General features: G+C 46.6%; 1 protein-coding gene across 1 annotated transcript in view; it reads right to left on the bottom strand.

The window, feature by feature from the left end:
- LOC136620289 (coagulation factor XIII B chain-like) overlaps window positions 1-22,566 on the bottom strand; it is a 35,830-nt gene extending 13,264 nt beyond the window's left edge. The window contains exons 1-6 of the mRNA XM_066594990.1: window positions 22,494-22,566; window positions 12,460-12,660; window positions 11,413-11,598; window positions 9,541-9,717; window positions 6,183-6,359; window positions 3,333-3,512 (exon numbers count right to left, since the gene is read on the bottom strand). Coding sequence (XP_066451087.1) covers window positions 3,333-3,512; window positions 6,183-6,359; window positions 9,541-9,717; window positions 11,413-11,598; window positions 12,460-12,660; window positions 22,494-22,566 — 994 coding nt within the window. The remainder of the gene's footprint in view (window positions 1-3,332; window positions 3,513-6,182; window positions 6,360-9,540; window positions 9,718-11,412; window positions 11,599-12,459; window positions 12,661-22,493) is intronic.
- Window positions 22,567-23,866: the final 1,300 nt, after the last annotated feature.

Genomic DNA, 23,866 nt, shown 5'->3' with positions numbered 1-23,866 from the left:
AGGCGATCAGTTCCCTCACAAACCAGCTGCAGGCCCTGGTGCCTGTGATCCAGGATTTATCTGCCCGCATGGTGGCCCAGGAGCAGCGGGGGGTGTTGCAGGGATCGGACGCCGCAACCAGCCCCGAACCCAAGTGCCCTCTTCCCGAGGCGTTTTCTGGGGAGAGGAACAAGTTTTTTGTTTTCCGACAGGCGTGCCGCCTGTTTTTTCGGATGCGTCCCCGTTCTTCCGGGTCAGAGGCTCAGAGGGTCGGGCTGATAATGTCCCTGCTGCGGGGCTCTGCCCAGACATGGGCCTTTTCCATCCCCGAGGGTTCCCCCTGCCTGCAGTCTGTGGACTCCTTTTTTCAGGAACTCGGGGGTATCTTCGATGAACCAGACCGAGTGGGGTTGGCGGTTTCGCGGTTGTTGGCGCTGCGGCAGGGGTCGGCTTGTGTGGAGGATTATTGCTCCAACTTCAGACGCTATGCGGGGGATACGGCATGGAATGATAGCGCGCTGAAAGACGTTTTTCTGCAGGGCCTCTCGGACGCAGTTAAAGACCTGTTAATTTCCCATCCCGTTCCCGGGTCCTTAAGGGAGGCTATGGAGCTAGCAGTGAAGGCAGACAGGAGGCTCAGGTCTAGGAAGCAGGACAGGCAAACCCGTAGAGTTGGGAGGTCTGGGTATAGCCCATGTGCGTTCTTTTCGCGGAAGTTCAATTCAGCAGAGCGCAACTACGACGTGGGTAACCGCGAACTATTGGCTATCAAATGGGCCCTGGAAGAGTGGCGACACCATCTTGAGGGTGCTAGACACCCAATTACCGTATATACTGATCACAAGAATCTGGTATATCTTGCCAATGCTAAAAGACTCACAGCTCGTCAAGCCAGGTGGGCGCTGTTCTTCGCCAGGTTTAATTTCGTCGTGACATATCCCAGGAGAGAAGAACGTGAAGGCGGACGCCCTGTCACGGAGTTTCGGGGTACCGGATAGTGAGACCATGACTCCCGAGAATATCTTAGCCCCCGGCGTGGTGGTGGCAGTTGTGGAGTCTAACTTCGTCCCTCAACTACAGGATGCTCAGCAGGACGCTCCTTCGGGAGTGCCGGAGGGCAGATGGTTTGTGCCTGAGACCCTACGCCCTAGAGTCATGGATGAGTCTCACTCGTCGGTTCTCGCCGGGCATCCAGGGTTCCAGGGGACCCTGGAGCTTTGTTCCAGACACTTCTGGTGGCCAGGCATGTCTCAGGAGATCCGCAACTTTGTGAGGGGTTGCTCGGTCTGTGCTCGCAATAAGAGTCGGCGGCGTCCTCCGGAGGGTCCTCTGAGACCGCTACCGGTTCCTTCCACCCCATGGTCGCACCTATCAGTAGATCTCATCACTGACCTTCCAGAATCCCAGAAGTGCACCACTATCTTAGTGGTGGTCGACCGGTTCTCCAAGATGGCACATTTTGTGGCGTTAAAAAAGCTACCCTCGGCAAAAGAATTCGCCACGATTTTTGTAAAGGAAATAATTCGCCTACATGGGGTTCCCCAAAATATTGTATCTGATCGCGGGGTTCAGTTTGTGTCGCAGTTTTGGCATGCCTTCTGCAGAAACCTGGGAACGTCGCTTTCCTTCTCTTCAGCGTTCCACCCGCAGACTAATGGTCAGACTGAGCGGAAGAACCAAGATTTAGTGCAATATTTACGGTTGTTTGCCAGCGAAAAGGCTCATCAGTGGGCAGAGTTCCTGCCCTTGGCAGAGTTTGCACTAAACAACCGCCTTTGTTCTTCCACTGGGGTGTCTCCATTTTTTTGTGTATACGGTCAGCATCCTCGATTCCTTACAGCAGTCCCTACCCCGTCGGTCTGTCCTGCAGCGGATGTCGCCACAGATACGCTTCAGGGGGTATGGGAAGAGGTACAGAGGAACTTGGAGGCAGCGGGGGCCCGTATGCAGTTGCGTAGTGGGAAGAGTCTGTCTGTGTCTGAACCTTACAGGGTGGGACAGAAGGTATACCTGTCTTCTAAAAATCTCAAATTGCGGGTTCCGTCCTTGAAGCTGGCGCCACGTTACGTAGGGCCGTTTGCCATCACACGTGTGGTGAACCCTCTCGCCTACGAGCTGGGGCTGCCACCCACATGGAGGGTTCACAGGGTATTCCATAAGTCGCTATTGAAACCTTTTGTCCCTTCGGTGATGCCCACCTCCGGTCCCCCTCCGCCCACCCTGGTCCGGGATGAAGTTGAATACGAGGTCCAGGAGATACTGGATTCTCGTCGGTGTCGAGGAACCCTACAATATTTGGTGGCCTGGAAGGGGTTTCGACCAGAAGATCACTCCTGGATGGCCGCACGTGATGTTCACGCTCCCGTGTTGGTACGGCGGTTCCACCGTCGTTTTCCGTATAAGCCTGGTCGAGTTTCCGGGGGCCCGGAGGTCCCCCGTCAGAGGGGGGGTAATGTTACCATGCAGGGCGGCGCTGGTTCCCACGGCCGGCGCGCGGCGCTCCGATGTCGGCTCCGGCGTCCCAGAGCTCTGCTGTCGGGGCTCTCCCGGCGGCGTGGAGCAGCCAGCGTGCAGCGGCGTGGAGCAGCCAGCGTGCAGCGGCGTGGGCGTGTCCGCCCGTAGGGTGCCGCCCGCTCTCCTCCACCTTCCTTATGCAACAGTGGGAGAGTCGGCTCCTCCCACTCTCCGCCCCTGGGCGGAGGCTTTTAGTTAAAAGGCTGGCAGTGACCTGAGCTCACTGCCAGTTATTGGTTCTGCTAGCCTCTAGTCAGGTCTGTCCCAGTCTGTGCTAGTTGCTCGTCAGTAGCCTGTCTGTTTACCTGTGAGCTCCATCTCCAGACTTACTCTGCTTGTAAGTTTTGTTGGTTTGTTCCACCTGCCTCTTCTGTCGGCACTCTGTCCCCTGTTAGTAGTTCCATCTAGGTAGTCGCCAGGTCCCTAGCCAGCGCAGGGACCGCCGCCCAGTTGTCCGCCTGGGGTTAGCCAGGACCGAGGCAAGTAGGCAGGGACAGTGGGGTGCGGGAAGATCAGGGCACCCCACCTGGCGCTCTGGGGGGCAGAGTGCCGTAACAGCAGGATTTCCCACACGGAATCGTGCGTGCCCGTGTGCATGAGGCCTTATTTCCAAGAGGAGACCTTGCTACTGGATTAGCTTACCAATACTGCTGAAACTTATTAGACTTCGTTCCTGCAACATCTTTCAGTATGCTTTGAGAATGAAAACAGCATTGAAAGAGAACCCCTGAAAAAAACCATTTTCTGTGATTATCAAATAGACACCACCTTAGTGTCCATTTGACAAGGATTTGTTTATTTCTACTATATCTGAAGCAGTGAAGTCAATTACTACTCACCTACACAACTAGGTGGCGTTGTCCACTGTCCATTCTCACATTGGATTTGCTCAGGGCCAATTAACATATAGTTGTGATCACAGTCATAATGTGCCTGATCTCCGGTGCGATGCAGGGTGGGGTTACTGAGCAGGATGCTATGGGCTGGTCTGGGTGGCGGTGCGCACTTAGTCTTTCTTTCTGTAATAAACAAGTGATATTTTCATTATTAGCCACCTTATTTTATTATTTAAGATGATGCCTCAGAGGATTAGCTAATATAGGTAGTTGTGTAGACTTGATATTTCTGCCTGAATTAGCAATTTACTAGATTCCTCTACCTAGTCAAGGGTTATGTTACAAATCTCAACATGATATTACATGCATTCTATAGGATGCCTGAAAGTTTTGGCAGGGATCAGGCCTAGATGAAAGTTGGTGATGGCAGCCATCTCTTTTGTAACTGTTAGGCCCAATGTCCACGGGCAGATTTGATTTGTTGAACACGTGCGGGAGATCTGCAAATCAAGGGGCCCATGGGGATGCATTAGGGACCGCAAACGGTTTAAAAGCATGTGGATGTCATTATCTCCTGGCATGCAGATCACATGGGCGGGAGAGAATAACAGCATGCTCAATTTTTCTGTGGATTCCGCACGGACAGCTTCTATTAAAGTCAATGGAAGCTGTCTGATCCACGGCACTCCCGCAGCTGACACTACGGACTTGCCATGGATCTGCGGGAAAGCGGGAGATTTAAAAAAAAAGGAATGCTCATGCGTCAGCTGGCGCGCCCCAGACACAGCCCCCCGTGCTGAAGAAAGAAGAATCGGTAGTGACAGAGGAGACCCGCGCTGGATCCAAAGAGGTGAGAAAATGTCCCATGACTGCCGACATTTGCAGATTCTGTGCGGAACTCCGCACGCAGAATCTGTGTGTGCCGTGGATATGAGGCCTTAGGGTGCTTTTACATGATGCAGATTTGCAAATTGCTAAATTCCACTGCAAAGCTGCATCAAAATCTAATGGGACCACCATTGTATGTTGAAAGTATTGTTAACCCCTTAAGGACCAGGCTGTTTTGTACCTAAAGGACCAGACACTTTTTAGGGATTTTACCCATGTGGTGGTTTTATTGCCCTATTTTATTTCCTTCAGCTACCAAAGTTAATTTTGCTGCATTTTTTTCCAGTGACATATAGAGCTATATTTTTACATCTTTCTTCACTGACCTTTTTTCCCCGCATTTTTTAGTTTTATTGGAAGAAAAAGGTAATAAAGTTTTTTTTACATTTCTAGTTGTTTTTTTTAAATTAGTATATTTACGTCAAAATACTTTATAGGAATGGGTTCCTCTTTTTTTTTCAGACGCTTTGATATATAATATTTATAATTTTGAATTACAGGGCACATACAGCGGCGGTTTGGGTTGGCATCTGCTTTGGATCATTTTCTTTTTATGTATATATCTTTTATTTTATTCTGTAAATTTTTTTAAACTTATTTTTGTAATTATTTTTTTCACCATCTATAACCACTATGACATCATATAAGACCTCTGAGGGACATTCACGTTGTCTTTGTTTTAATTTCACACTTTTCCACTGTAGCTGGGGCATCTATAGGAGCCCCAGTTACAGGGGAAAACATTACCCTGTAGTGACAATAGTCACTGGCAGAGCTGATCAGGAGCCTACAGCTCTGGTGTGACAGGGGGCTCCCGGTGGTCATGTGATTGCCGGGTTGTACAGTGGAATAAAGACATTCACTGAAAAAGCCAAAAAATGCAATACCTGATAGGCACAATCGCCATAGGGCAGGCGCAATCGCCATAAACCCTCATAAAATGCAGTCTGCCAGACTATGATATGGAGGAGCTGCTTGTTCAGTGCAAACTATTATGTAGTCACCCACTCAACCCAGCCCAGATTGGGAAGGAGCGACTGCAAACAAACATAGTCTGCACATGTGAACTATACCTAAGAAGCCAGCCAAAGATGGGTGTGCCCCACCATACAGGATAGCAACTCTCACTGACATAGCAGTGGGTTGACTTGTATCTACAAAGTGCCTGAAGAAGAACCCCAAATAGGTTTGAAAGCTCGCTATAACATCATGTCTTTTTGTTGGCCATTAAAATGTATCATATCTACAAGATTTCTTGGTTTACCTTGCTGAGAACAATCACATTTAGTAGAAAAGGTGTATATTTTCCCGATTGGATTTTGAATACTAATTTTGAAAAATGACTTTCTAGTGAAATCTTTTTTCCATTTGTCATAAGAGGTGATTTCTTTGGGTTAGAAGTTTATGAGAACCACACAATTATTATTTAATCCCTGATAAATATAAACATAGCATTGAAGGAGGGTTTACTTATTTTTTATCATAACTGTGATACCTGGCTAGCTTAAAGGGATTGTGTCATCAGACACAACCTCTTTCAGAATGTGGCACAGTTTCCGAAGAGCTGATTCCCTGGGCTCCTCCTGATACCCTAAACAGTTGATTCACCAAGGCCAGCCAGACATTTCTCCTACAGTGGCTGCTGGAAGAGAAATGTAGTATTCCATGACAGCAATTTAGGTGAATGGCCATCCTGCAGTACAAGGATGGCAAAAAGTGCACCAGAACAGGACCGCTCTTACAGAGCAGCTTTCTGTACTGGGTTATGGGAGGGGGTCTCGAACAGATGACCCTGCTCTATGGCGTTCATATACCCTAATAGGATATATGAACAGGGGGTTGCCTTCTTGGCCCAATATACTATAACATTTCTGAAGCTGAAAGTTTGCTGGAGAAATTAGTACACATTGCTGCATACATTATTTGTAGGACCATATTCTTTTTCCTACTAAATTAGACAGTTACCTTCACAAATGGGTGGCTGAGGGTCCCATCCAAAGGAATAACATTGGATTAATTCTGAGCCTTTAATGGAGTAATTTTCTTTGCAGTAGAATTGTACCACATCTCTTTCTGTATATGAAGGTTTTATTGGGTAAAATCCACCATTTTCCATATCTTCCAGCCTCCCACAAGTCATTTCTAAATGCAAAGACCATTCATTTTATGAATTGGATGAATGCAATATAATATACTAATAGCTAAGCTACCTTAAAGGGGTTGTGAGCTCTGGAACTTGGTTTGGGTAGAATGAATGGATGCTGGTGCATGTGAATGCCCATCACTCCATTGATTTGTAGACCTTCAGGACCCCTTTGCTCGAGAGCATTGGAGATTCCAGCAGTCAGAGTCTACTGATCAGATAGTTATTCCCGGTCCTTTGGATAGAGGATAACTTCATTTTGTAGGGTAAGCCCTTTAATGTTGTAGAAAAGGCTGTTCAATTCCCTGCTACTAGATAGATAGCCGAAATATGAGTCAGAGATCCAGAAAGGGTATATCACCCTGGCACACTTAGCAATGAATATTATCCAACTTGATGAGCTTATATGAATAAACTTTATTTATCTCACAATACAGCAATGCTTAGGGTATTATGGACCTCTTTATCAAGCTACAAAATTCACCTTGACACATCAAAGTGCATTGTTGTATGGTGAAACATTCATTAAAAGTGCACCAAGATGATGTCCCATGTTTTTTGTGAATGTGGATGAACATACAGTATATGCACTCTGAGTCGCAAAAAATGACAGATAGTGCCCATTAGGCTGGGGCAATTGTGAAAGAATACCTGTATCCAAGAATTATTCATAAAGGATGGGAAAACAGAGCAAAAAAGTAGAAACAATTCTTGTAAAAAAGAAAATACTACAATGCTGAGTATTAAAATGTTTTTCTGCCATAAATTATACACTGAACAATCACTGCATTAGGAACAGCTGGTGCGTGATATCTTGTGATCAGTAAACGCAGTGCCGCATGATTGCAACGTCACGATCTATTCTCAGATATTGTGCTGACCCCTCCTCTGCACAGCAGAAGGCAACCATTAGCAGTCATGGGTAAACATGATAAGTTAACTGACTTTGACTGCTAGCAGATTGTTGGTGCCTGGAGGTGTAGTTACAGTATTTATGAAATAGTCACACTCATAGGTTGTTCCAAAACCATGGTATCAAGACTGTACCTAGACTGGTTGAACCATGGACAGACATCCAACAGAAGATCAAACAGCGGCAGGCCACATGTGGTTGATCCAGGAGGTGAGTGTCAAGTGGCATGTCCAGTATTGCAGCAATGACTTGACACAGCAGTACAGCAGTATGGAAATTAGACTCATTTCTACAATGACCATACAGCGTACCTTGTGTCAACTTAGGTTCAATAGCCAAAGACCGACAGGTGCCCCTCATGAACCTGTGTCATCGCCAACAATGCCTTGCATAGGCCCAGGAATGATGTCAATGGACCTTGGACACATGGCAGAAGGTCATCTGTAGTGACTGGCGTTAACAGTAAGAAGCCGTATTCAATGGGTGTACTGTTTGGATTCATGGTGTCATGGTCTGGGGAGCATTTTCCTCGCATAACCCATTGGTCATTATACCACAAGTCTTTAATGGTGAACACTACAGGGACATGTTAGCTGACCATCTGCACCCATATCTTCAGGAAGTCTTCACTGACAACAGAGCCATCTTTCAACAGGACAACGGTCTGTGTCCTCAAGGTTAGATCACTATGGAATGGTTGATAAAACATAACAATGAATTCTCTACACTGCCTTGGCCCCCAAACTCACTGGACAGTAGCCCCATTGAACAGGTTTGGGATATGCCGGAAAGAGCTATGAAATCTGCTCTCATTTATCTGCAAAATGTTCCAGCATTGGACATGGAGCTGCTGCAGTGGGAGTATGGGTTGAGTTGAGTATGGAGAATGCCACCTTGTGGAATCTGTTTCCCAACATTTCATAGCTGGGATCACCCAAAAAGCTGGATCAACCCATTACTGAGTAAGTGTTCCTAATGCAGTGATCATTCGGTGTAAAAGCACATAAAATGTATTTTGAGTAATTCAGTTATCTTAATGATATACCTCAGTTCAACAGTTTGAAATTTTATGATAGTGTTACTTTTAACAATTTCTCAGGTTTTCAAACGATTACCAATTAGAGATGAGCGAGCACCCAAATGCTCGGGTCCGTGTTATTCGAGTCAAGCTTTTCGTAAAATTCGAGAGCTCTACTCGAGTAACGAACCCCATTGACTACAATGGGAGACTCGAGCATTTTTGTATGTGGGACGCCGGGTCCTGATCTTTTTTTTTTTTTTCTTGGTCCGTGTTTTTTTTTCCCTCTCTCTCTCTCTCTTCCCTCTTCTTGCCTGACAAAAAATTTGCCAATGATGCACGCTGTGGCAGGGAGGGGCCAAAACAGGCACGTCACAGCGGGGAGGAGCCAAAAACTGGGGCAGGGTCGAACACGGCTTGATGCTCGTTCGAGTAACAAGCACCATCGAGTACGCTAATACTCGAACGAGCATCAAGTTCGGCAGAGTATGTTTGCTCAACTCTATTCCAAATTTTTCCTGATGGATGCCATTGAGTTATAATGGGTTTAATCAAATTTACCCTGGGGTTTCTAGAATTTTTGACAGCAAGAATAGTACTGAAGCCTACACTATTCTTAGTAGTAGTAGTCGTAGTAATAATAATGATAATCATTATTTATATAGCATTAACATATTCTGCAGAACTTTACAATTCAATTACCTTACAAAGTCAAACATTACATATCGGGACTCCTCATAGAAAGCAAATAACACCAGTGTAAATGCAACCCTAACCTCTTAAAGGGGTTTACTGAGACTTAAAAAAAGTTGAAAGGGCTTAAAATTAACAAAAATTGAATACTCACCTATCCCGGCAGCTTCTCATCCAGCGCTACAGCCCCACTGCCTGCCACATGGAACCCGGAAGAAGCAGCAGGTGTACATGACCACTAAGCCACTCACAGGCTTCAGTCACCATAGAAGAATCATGTATACAATGAATGGCACGTGACCTACTGCTGCTTCTTCTGGGGAGCTGCAGGGATAGGCCAGTATTACATTTTTGTTCATTTTAAGCCCTTTTACGTTTTTTTAAGTCCCAGAAAACCCCTTTAATGCATACCCATTCACACAACTTGCCCACCTTCCAATCTTCAGAGGCAATTGTTGGAAGACCTTGCACCATACTTACTACCATAACTAAACCACTGTATACTGTGCTATTATATTACATTAATTATATTTAAATAGTGATCAGTAAGACCTACTTGTGCAGCTTGGGGTAGAAGACCAGCCTCTTGTGAGACATTCAATCCAGTCTGCACTGGTCCCAGTAGCAGTGTAATAACCCTCATCACACTGGTATTGTACAGTCTCTATAACACGGAACGTTCTCCTTGTGGTTACGTAATATCCATTAGTAAGAGGAGGAGTTTCACAAGTATCTAACACATAACAATGCAAGCAGTGAAACAAACATGTTACTTCTGTTCATAATAATGTGCGTTCATGCAAATTGTAAGCTATGTTAGATCTTTTCCATCAGCTGGAGTCGTGAACTGGTGAACCTTGCCCTGTTCTACTCGGCAGCAGCACAAATACTAGCTACTAGAGATGAGCGAACATACTCGTTTCGAGTAATTACTCGATCGAGCACCGCGATTTTCGAGTACTTCCGTACTCGGGTGAAAAGATTTGGGGGGCGCCAGGGGGCGGGGGGAGGCGTGGCGGAGCGGGGGTAGCAGCGGGGAACAGGGGGAGCCCTCTCTCTCTCCCTCTCCCCCCCATTCCCCGCTGCAACCCCCCACTCACCCACGGCGCCCCCCGAATCTTTTCGCCCGAGTATGGAAGTACTCGAAAATCGCGGCGCTCGGACGAAAAAGGGGCGTGGCCGAGTACACTCGCTCATCTCTACTAGCTACCCAAATGTGTTGTTCCTTTCATCTGTGAAGTTTGGTGTGGGTGGCTTTATGGTCTGAACCAACTTTCCATAGTTTGTGGTGCATTAAGAACTATGGTTCTTCTATATGGTCTTTGAAGGATCATTCTAGGCACGTTTAAGATCTGTTTCAGAAGCCTATTTTTTTAATTGCAGTATTAATATGAATTGGCGACAAAACAAGATCCATGCTATATTGGTTTCTTGTGTTGGAGAGCGCCTCCACTGCATTCATAGAGAACTTACATCACTGCAAGCCTTAAATATCAAAAACTACCTGCAAACTAGAATAACTAATAATTGATGAACAGTTCTGTTAGTTGATTGGACTATTCCTTTTTCTAATTGCAAACATCTCCTAGAAAAGTGTAATGTATTTGACTCAGTTTGTCTCATTTTTCTATGTTTTATGTTTCTATGTTCTAGTATTTGCAGGAGGGCTCATGCACCCGACCATATGATAGCTTTGTAATGTATCAGCTGATCACAGTATGTTGATAAAGAAATACCTCTCCGTGGCTTGCAAAATCCAGAACCAGTTTATGAACTCTATTAATACCATCTCTGAATGCTCACGCAGTTAATATCTCAATAATAGTTTGCTACTAACCGTTTGAGCCTTCGTTGAATCACTACTGTCCGAATGAATAGTGTTCGTATCCTTGCCACCCCGACAGCAGGTCTGATGGCTAACTAACAAGTCCTTACTGGTATCCACACTGATTGGGCCTCACTTACAGTCATTGTTGGGAAGTAGTAGCTTTGACGAACTCAGGCTACTCTGGAGTGAGGATGACCCATATATTCACTGCCAAGTAGGAGCTAGAATCATGGAATGGTAGAGTTGGAAGGACCTCCAGGGTTATCTGGTCCAACCCCCTGCTCAGTGCAGGATTCACTAAATCATCCCACCCTGAAAGGTCAGCGAAATCTTTCCCAAGGCAAGCTTATTTGCATATATTTCCCAGAGGAGCATGAATGGCCCTATAAGTCTCCTCACTCACCTTCTAGGTGCTCTCCTTAAGGAGTGATGATGCCCCTCCTGAGTTTACAGAAAGACTTTCCTGATTTCACAAGTGGATTCCACCCTTAGCATACATGGCCATGTACATAAGACGTAACGTTTGTGGATCTGCATTTTTTATATGCTTTTTTATGCACAGATAAATATAAAGTTATGGAGGAAAATGGAAATTCATACCACTTATCTGATGACACCGTGGAAAAGGAGACCAATGTCCAGATGTACAATTAATTATTTCAATATTATTTCCACTTGTGGTTGTGAAGCCTTTATGGCAACTGTACTGAATGGTATCAAAGGTTTTATAGAACTCCTTTGCATTGTGCAGTATTCCATTTGGAAGTGATGGTCGGAGACATTTTTCTGGTAGACAAACAAGAAAAATCTATTTTTGTTTCTGTAACTGATTAGGTTGAATATATTAGTCACATTTTTTACAGTACAGATGAAGGAGGCGGGTAGTGTAGTCAGAAGTGAAGCCAGGGGTTAGCAATAGGAGGTCTCAGTTGACTAGCAGGGGAACAGGCAGAAGTAGAGCTTAGTCAAGGCCTGCAGCACAATAATCATGCAAGGTACTAGAGGAAGGGCCAGGCTTTTATAGAAAGTCCAGTTCGAGACTGGATCAGGGGAACAGGAACAAGGCTAAGTTTCACAAAGGGAACTGTCCAAGGGCTGGATATCTCAGTGGAGAAGGCTGCCAACTGAAGTGCATGAGGTCCCAGGTTTGAGCCCCGACAGGGACTTTTCCCGGCAAATGAGCACTGCAAAATGCAGTGTGAAAGCATTATACAGTATTTCCAGTGTTTTCAGTCATGGTTTTTGCTACTTTCATTGAGGCCTATGGACAAAAAAACGCTGCAGAAACGTCCAAAGAATTGACATGCTGCATCTTTAAAAACTGTGACGCAACAACATTTCCGCACTGTGGCAGAGCAGAAAAATTCTGCACTGTGAGAACAGCTTCTTGCCAAAGCACATTGACTTTAACTTGCACTAGAAACGCAGCGGTTTGTCTGTCCGGCGGATCTACAACAGCAAAACACAGTAAATCCGCGGCAATTTCGCACCATGTGAACCCAGCCTTGGTGTAATTTGTTACTGTATCTTTTTTAAGCAGTGTTCATTGTATACTGACATGTCATAATAATATCCTCAGGTGCCTATTGCTGGACATCTGCTAATATGTGTGTTTTCTAAGAATACACCATATCCTTGTAAACTTACTGAGACATATTGCTGGAGGTTCCCATCCTTCTGATGTGCATGTGATTTCATCTTCTTGCTTTCCAGACTCAAATGTGTATCCAGCTGAACACGATACAGATAGCTTCTTCCCCTCGTTCATTGGGAAATAAAACTTTTTAAATATGTAATAGTACTGAGCAACCTTTCCATTTCCAACATCAGGAAGATCACACACGTTTCCTGTAAAAATATTAAAACCGAATGATGTCAAGAAAATCTGAAGGCTGCGAGTTCAATCCCCGCATGGTCCAGGTAGCCAGCTCAAGGCTGACTCAGCCTTCCATCCTTCCGAGGTCGGTAAAATGAGTGTCCAGCTTGGTGGGGAGGTAATAAAAAAAACTTACCTGAAAGAGCTGCGGAATAAGTTGGCGTTATACAAATAACAAGATTTATTTATTAACTTTTTTTATTGCATATAAGCAACATATTCTATTGATCTAGTCTTGTGTCCTCATGAGCTTCTTATAGTAATGGGATTTTTTTTCCTTCGAAAACAGTTCAATACAATGTAATATCTGATAACTGTGGAATAATACAAAACATTAATATATGGTTTCAAATCCATTGTTCTGTTAAAAAATACATTATTGGAGAAAATAAGGACAGAAGGATATGTTTTATGGTGCAGACTATGCATGTGTTGGAAAGTCTTAAGGTACTTTTACATTGGGCGATTATTGCCCTAAATCTTGCTATTTTCGTCAATAGTCGTCCTGTGTACACACAGCCTCTAACATGGCATTGAGCGAGACATCACTCATTTGTCAGAGTTGCTTGTTTTTTAGCTCACCTAACAAGCAAGCATCATCTTGTATAAACAGGCAGTCGTTCATTTATGAACGACTGCCTGTTTGCCGTGAATAGAGGTGGGCGGCTGGAAGAGATTTCCGGTATGCTCCGCCTCCATTCACTGAATAGCTATCTCTCTTGTGTGAAAACACAGGAGCCAAAAAACTCTGTGCGAGCATGCCCTAAAGAATCTGACTACACAGCGATTGTTTGTAGTCTGTTACCATGATAACACCTAGGTCTGTGTGAGCTGTGGAAATAAAAAAATAGGATATTGTAAAACAAAACTATTTGCAAAGATGCATTTTACTGCAAATATACTGTATTGGAGACAAAAAATGAGCTGTGAAGGCAGACGTAGCTTTTAATCTTTGCAATGTCATCTAAACAGAAATGATAATTTTTGGGAATGAAGTGATAATTTTGATTGAAAAGTCGACTCACAATATGATTTTTGATCTAATCCGATTATGTGTTTTTGTACAAGAAGTGTTTTGCTCTGCAACTGATTGAAAGATTTACAAACTGACATCCGTTTTCATTCATGCATTCATCATTTTCTTATACAGTGACCCCTCCCAAAAGGGAAAAAACTGATCAAAACACACACACACATATATATACATACACACATTATATATGTATATAAACATAACAGAACTGATGAGCATTGATGATCTTTAGAGATGAGCGAACGTGTTCGTCCGAGCTTGATATTCGTGCGAATATTAGGGTGTTCGGGATGTTCGTTATTCGTAACGAACACCATGCGGTATTCGGGTTACTTTCACTTCCTTCCCTGAGACGTTAGCGCGCTTTTCTGGCCAATTGAAAGACAGGGAAGGCATTACAACTTCCCCCTGTGACGTTCAAGCCCTATACCACCCCCCTGCTGTGAGTGGCTGGGAAGATCAGGTGTCACCCGAACATAAAAGTCGGCCCCTCCCGCGGCTCGCCTCAGATGCCTTGTGAGTTAGATGAGGGACAGTGCTGCTGGTACCGGAGCTGCTGTAGGGAGAGAAATAGCAGTTAGTGTAGGCTTCAAGAACCCCAAAGGTCCTTATTAGGGCCAGTAATACCTGTGTGTTGGCTGCTGTTAGCAGTGCCTTTTTTTTTTCTTCTCAAAATCGCCTCTGCAGAGCGTTGCACCCGGCATTAGGGACAGAAGTGTTGGATAGGCAGGGAGAGTGTTAGGAGTGAGTGTAGCCTTCAAGAACCTCAACGGTCCTTTCTAGGGCCATATTTATCCGCGTGCAGTACTGTCCAGGCTGCTGTTAGCTGTGCTGCATATTTTTTTTTCTCAAAATCGCCTCTGCAGAGCATTGCACCCTCCATTGATACTGCAGGGAAAGAATTGTATAGGCAGGGCCACAACACAGTTATTATTCATTGAATATACGCAGTGGGTCCTTTTGGTGTAAAAAAAGGGAACCGAAATCTATTTGTCCTGTCTCTGTTCGTCCTAAGGGCTGTGGACACGTGTGAGCTGCGTGTACAACGTTAAAAAATCAGACGCACCCAGCTACGGTTTACTGCTGGCTTCGCCATTTGCTTTCCTTAATTGGGAAAAAAATACCTGCTCTGCCAGAGTTAATAACTCTGCTACCCTCAAGTTCTGTGACACATTAGCAGGGACACAGCACAGTTATTAAACTTAGATTATTCATTGAATATACGCAGTGGGTCCTTTTGGTGTAAAAAAAGGGAACCGAAATCTATTTGTCCTGCCTCTGTCCGTCCTAAGGGCTGTGGACACGTGTGAGCTGCGTGTACAACGTTAAAAAATCAGACGCACCCAGCTACGGTTTACTGCTGGCTTCGCCATTTGCTTTCCTTAATTGGGAAAAAAATACCTGCTCTGCCAGAGTTAATAACTCTGCTACCCTCAAGTTCTGTGACACATTAGCAGGGACACAGCACAGTTATTAAACTTAGATTATTCATTGAATATACGCAGTGGGTCCTTTTGGTGTAAAAAAAGGGAACCGAAATCTATTTGTCCAGCCTCTGTCCGTCCTAAGGGCTGTGGACACGTGTGAGCTGCGTGTACAACGTTAAAAAATCAGACGCACCCAGCTACGGTTTACTGCTGGCTTCGCCATTTGCTTTCCTTAATTGGGAAAAAAATACCTGCTCTGCCAGAGTTAATAACTCTGCTACCCTCAAGTTCTGTGACACATTAGCAGGGACACAGCACAGTTATTAAACTTAGATTATTCATTGAATATACGCAGTGGGTCCTTTTGGTGTAAAAAAAGGGAAACGAAATCTATTTGTCCTGCCTCTGTCCGTCCTAAGGGCTGTGGACACGTGTGAGCTGCGTGTACAACGTTAAAAAATCAGACGCACCCAGCTACGGTTTACTGCTGGCTTCGCCATTTGCTTTCCTTAATTGGGAAAAAAATACCTGCTCTGCCAGAGTTAATAACTCTGCTACCCTCAAGTTCTGTGACACATTAGCAGGGACACAGCACAGTTATTAAACTTAGATTATTCATTGAATATACGCAGTGGGTCCTTTTGGTGTAAAAAAAGGGAACCGAAATCTATTTGTCCTGCCTCTGTCCGTCCTAAGGGCTGTGGACACGTGTGAGCTGCGTGTACAACGTTAAAAAATCAGACGCACCCAGCTACGGTTTACTGCTGGCTTCGCCATTTGCTTTCCTTAATTGGGAAAAAAATACCTGCTCTGCCAGAGTTAATAACTCTGCTACCCTCAAGTTCTGTGACACATTAGCAGGGACACAGCACAGTTATTAAACTTAGATTATTCATTCAATAGAGGCAGTGGGGCCTTTCGTTTTCAAAAAAGGGAAAAAATTATATTTGGTCTGCAGTCTTGCGCCAATTTATTTCCTGCCTGTGAAATCAAATCACTGGTAATACAGCATGCTGAGGGGTAGGGGTAGGCCTAGAGGACGTGGACGCGGCCGAGGACGCGGAGGGCCAAGTCAGGGTGTGGGCACAGGCCGAGCTCCTGATCCAGGTGTGTCGCAGCCGACTGCTGCGCGATTAGGAGAGAGGCACGTTTCTGGCGTCCCCACATTCATCGCCCAATTAATGGGTCCACGCGGGAGACGGTTATTAGAAAATGAGCAGTGTGAGCATGTCCTGTCCTGGATGGCAGAAAGTGCTTCGAGCAACCTATCGTCCACCCGCAGTTCTGCGCCGTCCACTGCTGCAAATCCGAATCCTCTGTCTGCTGCTCCTCCTTCCTCCCAGCCTCCTCACTCCACTACAATGGCACCTGCTCAGGAGCGGGAACACTCCCAGGAACTGTTCTCGGGCCCCTGCTTAGATTGGGCAGGAGTGGTTCCTCTCCCACCAGAGGAGTTTATCGTCACTGATGCCCAACCATTCGAAAGTTCCCGGGGTCCGGGGGAAGAGGCTGGGGACTTCCGCCAACTGTCTCAAGAACTTTCTGTGTGTGAGGAGGACGATGACGATGAGACACAGTTGTCTTGCAGTGAGGTAGTAGTAAGGGCAGTAAGTCCGAGGGAGCAGCGCACAGAGGATTCGGAGGAAGAGCAGCAGGACGATGAGGTGACTGACCCCACCTGGTGTGCAACGCCTACATAGGACAGGTCTTCAGAGGGGGAGGCATGGGCAGCAGCAGGGCAGGTTGCAAGAGGCAGTGCGGTGGCCAGGGGTAGAGGCAGGGCCAGACCGAATAATCCACCAACTGTTTCCCAAAGCGCCCCCTCGCGCCATGCCACCCTGCAGAGGCCGAGGTGCTCTAAGGTCTGGCAGTTTTTCACAGAGACGCCTGACGACCGACGAACAGTGGTGTGCAACCTTTGTCGCGCAAAGCTCAGCCGGGGAGCCAACACCAACAGCCTCACCACCACCACCATGCGTAGACATATGATGGCCAAGCACCCCACAAGGTGGGACGAAGGCCGTTCACCGCCTCCGGTTTGCACCCCTGCCTCTCCCCCTGTGCCCCAACCTGCCACTGAGATGCAACCCCCCTCTCAGGACACAGGCACTACCGTCTCCTGGCCTGCACCCACACCCTCACCTCCGCTGTCCTCGGCCCCATCCACCAGTGTAGTTCAGCGCACCGTCCAGCCGTCGCTTGCGCAACTGTTGGAGCGCAAGCGCAAGTACGCCGCCACGCACCCGCACGCTCAAACGTTAACCGTCCGCATAGCAAAATTCATCAGCCTTGAGATGCTGCCGTATAGGGTTGTGGAAACGGAGTCCTTCAAAAGTATCATGGAGGCGGCGGCCCCGCTCTACTCAGTTCCCAGTCGCCACTACTTTTCCCGATGTGCCGTCCCAGCCCTGCACGACCACGTCTCCCGCAACATTGTACGCGCCCTCACCAACGCGGTTACTGCCACGGTCCACTTAACAACGGACACGTGGACAAGCACAGGCGGGCAGGGCCACTACATCTCCCTGACGGCACATTGGGTGAATTTAGTGGAGGCTGGGACAGAGTCAGAGCCTGGGACCGCTCACGTCCTACCCACCCCCAGAATTGCGGGCCCCAGCTCGGTGGTGGTATCTGCGGAGGTGTATACTTCCTCCACTAAAGCACCCTCCTCCTCCTCCGCAACCTCTGTCTCGCAATCAAGATGTGTTAGCAGCAGCATGTCGCCAGCAGTCGGTGTCGCGTGGTGTGGCAGCACAGCGGTGGGCAAGCGTCAGCAGGCCGTGCTGAAACTACTCAGGTTAGGAGAGAAGAGGCACACGGCCCACGAACTGCTGCAGGGTCTGACACAGCAGACCGACCGCTGGCTTGCGCCGCTGAGCCTCCAACCGGGCATGGTCGTGTGTGACAACGGCCGTAACCTGGTGGCGGCTCTGCAGCTCGGCAGCCTCACGCACGTGCCATGCCTGGCCCACGTCTTTAATTTGGTGGTTCAGCGCTTTCTGAAAAGCTACCCACGCTTGTCAGACCTGCTCGTAAAGGCGCGCCGGCTCTGCGCACATTTCCGCAAGTCCCACATGGACGCTGCCACCCTGCGCACCCTGCAACATCGCTTTAAGCTGCCAGTGCACCGACTGCTGTGCGACGTGCCCACACGGTGGAACTCTACGCTCCACATGTTGGCCAGGATCTATGAACAGCGTAGAGCTATAGTCGAATTCCAACTCCAACATGGGCGGCGCAGTGGGAGTCAGCCTCCTCAATTCTTTTCAGAAGAGTGGGCCTGGTTGGCAGACATCTGCCATGTCCTTGGTAATTTTGAGGAGTCTACCCAGGTGGTGAGCGGCGATGCTGCAATCATTAGCGTCACCATTCCTCTGCTATGCATCTTGAGAAATTCCCTGCAAAGCATAAAGGCAGCTGCTTTGCGCTTGGAAACGGGGGCGGTGGAAGACAGTATGTCGCTGTATAGTCAGAGCACCCTCCTGTCTATTTCTCAGCGCGTAGAGGAGGAGGAGGAGGAGCATGAGGAGGATGAGGAGGAGGGGGAAGAGACAGCTTGGCCCGCTGCTGACGGTACACCGGCTGATTGCCTGTCATCCTTTCAGCGTGTATGGCCTGAGGAGGAGGAGGCGGAGGAGGAGGAGGAGGAGGAGGAGGAGGATCCTGAAAGTGATCTTCCTAGTGAAGACAGCCATGTGTTGCGTACAGGTACCCTGGCACACATGGCTGACTTCATGTTAGGATGCCTTTCTCGTGACCCTCGCGTTGCACGCATTCTGGCCACAACGGATTACTGGGTGTACACACTGCTCGACCCACGCTATAAGGAGAACCTGCCCACTCTCATTCCCGAAGAGGAAAGGGGTTTGAGAGTGTTGCTATACCACAGGACCCTTGCGGACAAGCTGATGGTAAAATTCCCAGCCGACAGCGCTAGTGGCAGAAGGCGCAGTACCGAGGGCAAGGTAGCAGGGGAGGTGCGGAGATCGAGCAGCATGTACATCCCAGGCAGTGCAACAGTCTTTAAGGGCCTGGACAGCTTTATGGCTCCCCACCAAGACTGTGTCACCGCTCCCCAGTCAAGGCTGAGTCGGTGGGAGCACTGTAAAAGGATGGTGAGGGAGGACGTAGCCGATCGCACGACCGTCCTCCGTGACGCCTCTGCCACCTACAACTACTGGGTGTCGAAGCTGGACACGTGGCCTGAACTAGCGCTGTATGCCCTGGAGGTGCTTGCTTGTCCTGCGGCTAGCGTCTTGTCGGAGAGGGTGTTTAGTGCGGCTGGGGGAATCATCACAGATAAGCGTACCCGCCTGTCAACCGACAGTGCCGACAGGCTAACACTCATCAAGATGAACAAAGCCTGGATTTCCCCAGACTTCTGTTCTCCACCAGCGGACAGCAGCGATACGTAAGCAATACGTAGGCTGCACCCGCGGATGGAAGCTACGTTCTCTCTCACCATCCAAAACGGGGACATTTCTGCTTCATCAATCTGTGTCTAATATTCCTCCTCCTCCTCCTGCTCCTCTTCCTGAAACCTCACGTAATCACGCTGAACGGGCAATTTTTCTTAGGGCCACAAGGCTCACTCAAATAATTTTTCGAAACAATTTTTATATGTTTCAATGCTCTTAAAAGCGTTGAAACTTTAACTTGAACCAATTTTTCGTTAAACTGGGCTGCCTCCAGGCCTAGTTACCACTTAAGCCACATTAACCAAAGCGATTAATGGGTTTCACCTGCCATCTTGGTTGGGCATGGCCAATGTTTACTGAGGTACATTAGTACTGTTGGTACACCAATTTTTTGGGGCCCTCACCTACAGTGTAATCATAGCAATTTGTATGTTCTTCGCCTGCACTCATGGTACAGAAGTGTGTGTGGGGTTGGCCTACACTTTAGCTACATAAATGTAACTTGGGCCTTGGCTATACTAAGGCTACTGAAATGGAACTAAGACTGCGCTCCCACTATACTGCTGCTTCAGAATTGTTACTGGGGCCTGTCTTGAGTGCTACTATTGCTGACATGGAACGAAGACTGCGCTCCCGCTATACTGCTGCTTCGGAATTGTTACTGGGGCCTGTCTTGAGTGCTACTATTGCTGACATGGAACGAAGACTGCGCTCCCGCTATACTGCTGCTTCGGAATTGTTACTGGGGCCTGTCTTGAGTGCTACTATTGCTGACATGGAACGAAGACTGCGCTCCTCCTATAATGCTGCTAGTGATATGTTAGTGGGGCCTGTCCTAATGCTACGGCTGAAATGTTACGAATTATGGGCTCTGCCTATACCGCTGCTAATGGTATGTCTCTGGGGTGTGGAAACAGAGGCTTCCCAAAGACATGATGGCGGCGAGGCCATTTCCCACCAACGCGGTTACTGTTAAGGTGCATATAACCACGGACACGTGGAGAGGACACGTAGTGCCTCAAAAACATCCCCCTCCTCCTCCAACAGGGAAAACATTCTTGGCAAATGCCTTTGCATTGGTTCGTCTGGTGGCAGTCCAAGAATTTCACCTTTACCGACACTACAAGAGAGCCCCCCCCACCATCCCCCCGCCACGGCCCACTTAATCCTGGCCACATTCCGAAAACCAACAAAATAAAACCGCGCTACTAGGTCCGCAGTCACCACCACATTACCACCAACGCGGTTACTGATAAGGTGCATATAACCACGGACACGTGGAGAGGACACATAGTGCCTCAAAAACATCCCCCGCCACGGCCAACTTAATCCTGGCCACATTCCGAAAACCAACAAAATACAACCGCGCTACTAGGTCCGCAGTCACCACCACATTACCACCAACGCGGTTACTGTTAAGGTACATATTACCAGTCTGACTGGGGCATGCAGACACCTTGACAGAATGAATAGTGTGTGGCACATAGGTTCCCCATTGCTATACCCACGTGTGCAGCTCCTGATGGCGGTGGCACAGGATTATATTTCTCATTGCTTCTGTACAGCATTGTGGGCTATCGCCCCGCCCCTTTTAAAGAGGGTCGCTGCCTAACCGTGCCAACCCTCTGCAGTGTGTGCCTGCGGTTCCTCCTCATGGCAGACGCACTTCTAAATAGACATGAGGGTGGTGTGGCATGAAGGCAGCTGAAGGCTGCGCAGGGACACTTTGGTGTGCGCTGTGGGGGGGAGGGGGGGGCGGTTGGTCAGCATGTAACCCAGGAGAAGTGGCAGCGGAGTGTCATCCAGGCAGTGATTGTGCTTTGTTGTAGCTAGTGTGGTGCTTAGCAAAGGTATGCCATGCTAATGAGGGCTTTTCAGAAGTAAAAGTTGTTGGGAGGGGGGGGGGGGGCACTCTTGCTGCTATTGTGGCTTAATAGTGGGACCTGTGAACTTGAGATGCAGCCCAACACGTAGCCCCTCGCCTGCCCTATCCGTTGCTGTGTCGTTCCCATCACTTTGTTGAATTGCCCAGATTTTCACACATGAAAACCTTAGCGAGCATCGGCGAAATACAAAAATGCTCTGGTCGCCCATTGACTTCAATGGGGTTCGTTATTCGAAACGAACCCTCGAACATCGCGGGAAGTTCGTTTCGAATAACGAACATCCGAGCATTTTGGTGTTCGCTCATCTCTAATGATCTTACACAAATGTGACAAATACGACATCTATGACATATTATACCATTAATGTTCTTAGTCAGAGTACTTGTTTAAAGGGATTATCTCAAAATCTAAATGTATCCCCTACCAACAGGATATAGGATAACTTTATGATTGGTGGGTGTCTCCCCACTGAGACCTCCACTGATTCTGAGAATGGGGATACCATGTCTCACTCGCTCCTTACTGTAGGCATCCACCACAGTGAAGACTAGATCGAATGCATGCATGCGTAGTGTTGCTCCATTCACTTTTAATGGGACTGCTGGAGATAGACGACTACAAGCGTTCATCAGTTTCAACCAGCCCCATTAAAATAAATGGAGCGGTGCTGTACATGCATGGCTAGCGCTCAATTCAGTCTGACATCACTGTGGGTGGGAGAAGAGACCTAGTGACCACAGATGAGAAAAAAGGGACACAGTACCCTCATTCTAAAGGTTAGTGGGGGTCTCAGCTTTGAGATTCCCCCCTGATCATAAAGTTAACTTTAGAGTTTAGGATAACCCTTTTAATGGAAACGTAATGTAAAAAAAGGTGTAAACTGCTAAATCTATAAAGTAACACGGGCCTCCAGTTCAACAAGCTTCTGAACTGTAACACAATAAATAATCCTAAATGTGTATTTTAGATATAAAGAAAGAACGAGGGGCATCAACACAAATCAAACAGAGAATATTGTAGAATATACCACAACTTTACCTTCTGCTGAACATGATATGATGAACACGACAACTAACAGCAACAAACCTTCATGTTTTTTTCGGCTGTTCATCTTTCTGTCCTAACATTTGTAAAATCTCTGGATTTTGGTGAACTTCTCCAGAAGGTCTGTTAATTATTCACAATACTTGTAATCATTACACCTTCTAGTTAAGGCTTCGCCTATGTTGTGTTGGTAAAGAGAAGAAGAACACAACGAAAATCAATATACAACAAAAACCATCAGAAGTCTGATCTTAGAATTGTAATATGGAGTCACATCATTGTGATACAATATATTGTAGTTAATATGAGAAACATATATATATATATAATGTTTCTCATATTAACTACAATATATTGTATCACAATGATGTGACTCCATATTACAATTCTAAGATCAGACTTCTGATGGTTTTTGTTGTATATTGATTTTCGTTGTGTTCTTCTTCTCTTTACCAATATATATATATATTTATTTATTTATTTAGCATAACACGATCCGATTGTTATGTTAGCCAAAACGCCCTATGAGATTCAAGCCATTTACTGGAATGTATTGGACCTATTTGGAAAGAATATGACCTGTGTTGCAAAATGTTGCATTAGAAATCTTTCTGTGTTGACTGTGATAGACACTTATAACATAGACAGAAATATTTAGCCCTGATATATTCAGCATTTTTTAAAGGGGTCACTCCTGTAATATATATTTTTTCATTCATTATGTAAGTTGTCCCCCAGTATACAGTGGGGAAAAAAAGTATTTAGTCAGATACCAATTGTACAAGTTCTCCCACTTAAAAAGATGAGAGAGGCCTGTAATTGACATCAACTATGAGAGACAACATGAGAAAACACATCCAGAAAATCACATTGTCTGATTTTTAACTAATTTATTTGCAAATTATGGTGGAAAATAAGTATTTGGTCAATAACAAAAGTTCATCTCAATACTTTGTTTTATATTCTTTATTGGCAATGACAGAGGTCAAACGTTTTCTGTAAGTCCTCACAAGGTTGGCACACACTGTTGCTGGTATGTTGGGCCATTCCTCCTCAAGAGCAATGATGTTTTGGGGCTGTCACTGAGCAACACAGACTTTCAACTCCCTCCAAAGGTTTTCTATAGGGTTGAAATCTGGAGACTGGCTAAGCCACTCCAGGACCTTGAAATGCTTCTTACGAAGCCACTCCTTCGTTGCCCTGGTGGTCATTGTCATGCTGAAAGACCCAGCCACATTTCATCTTCAGTGCCCTTTTTGATGGAAGGAGGTTTGCACTCAAAATCTCACGATACATGGGCCCATTCATTCTTTCATGTACACGGATCAGTCGTCCTGGTCCCTTTGTAGAGAAACAGCCCCAAAGCA

Source organism: Eleutherodactylus coqui, chromosome 3 (genome assembly GCF_035609145.1).
Source record: "Eleutherodactylus coqui strain aEleCoq1 chromosome 3, aEleCoq1.hap1, whole genome shotgun sequence".
Taxonomy (NCBI): Eukaryota; Metazoa; Chordata; class Amphibia; order Anura; family Eleutherodactylidae; genus Eleutherodactylus; species Eleutherodactylus coqui.
This window is presented reverse-complemented; position numbering and strand designations above follow the sequence as displayed.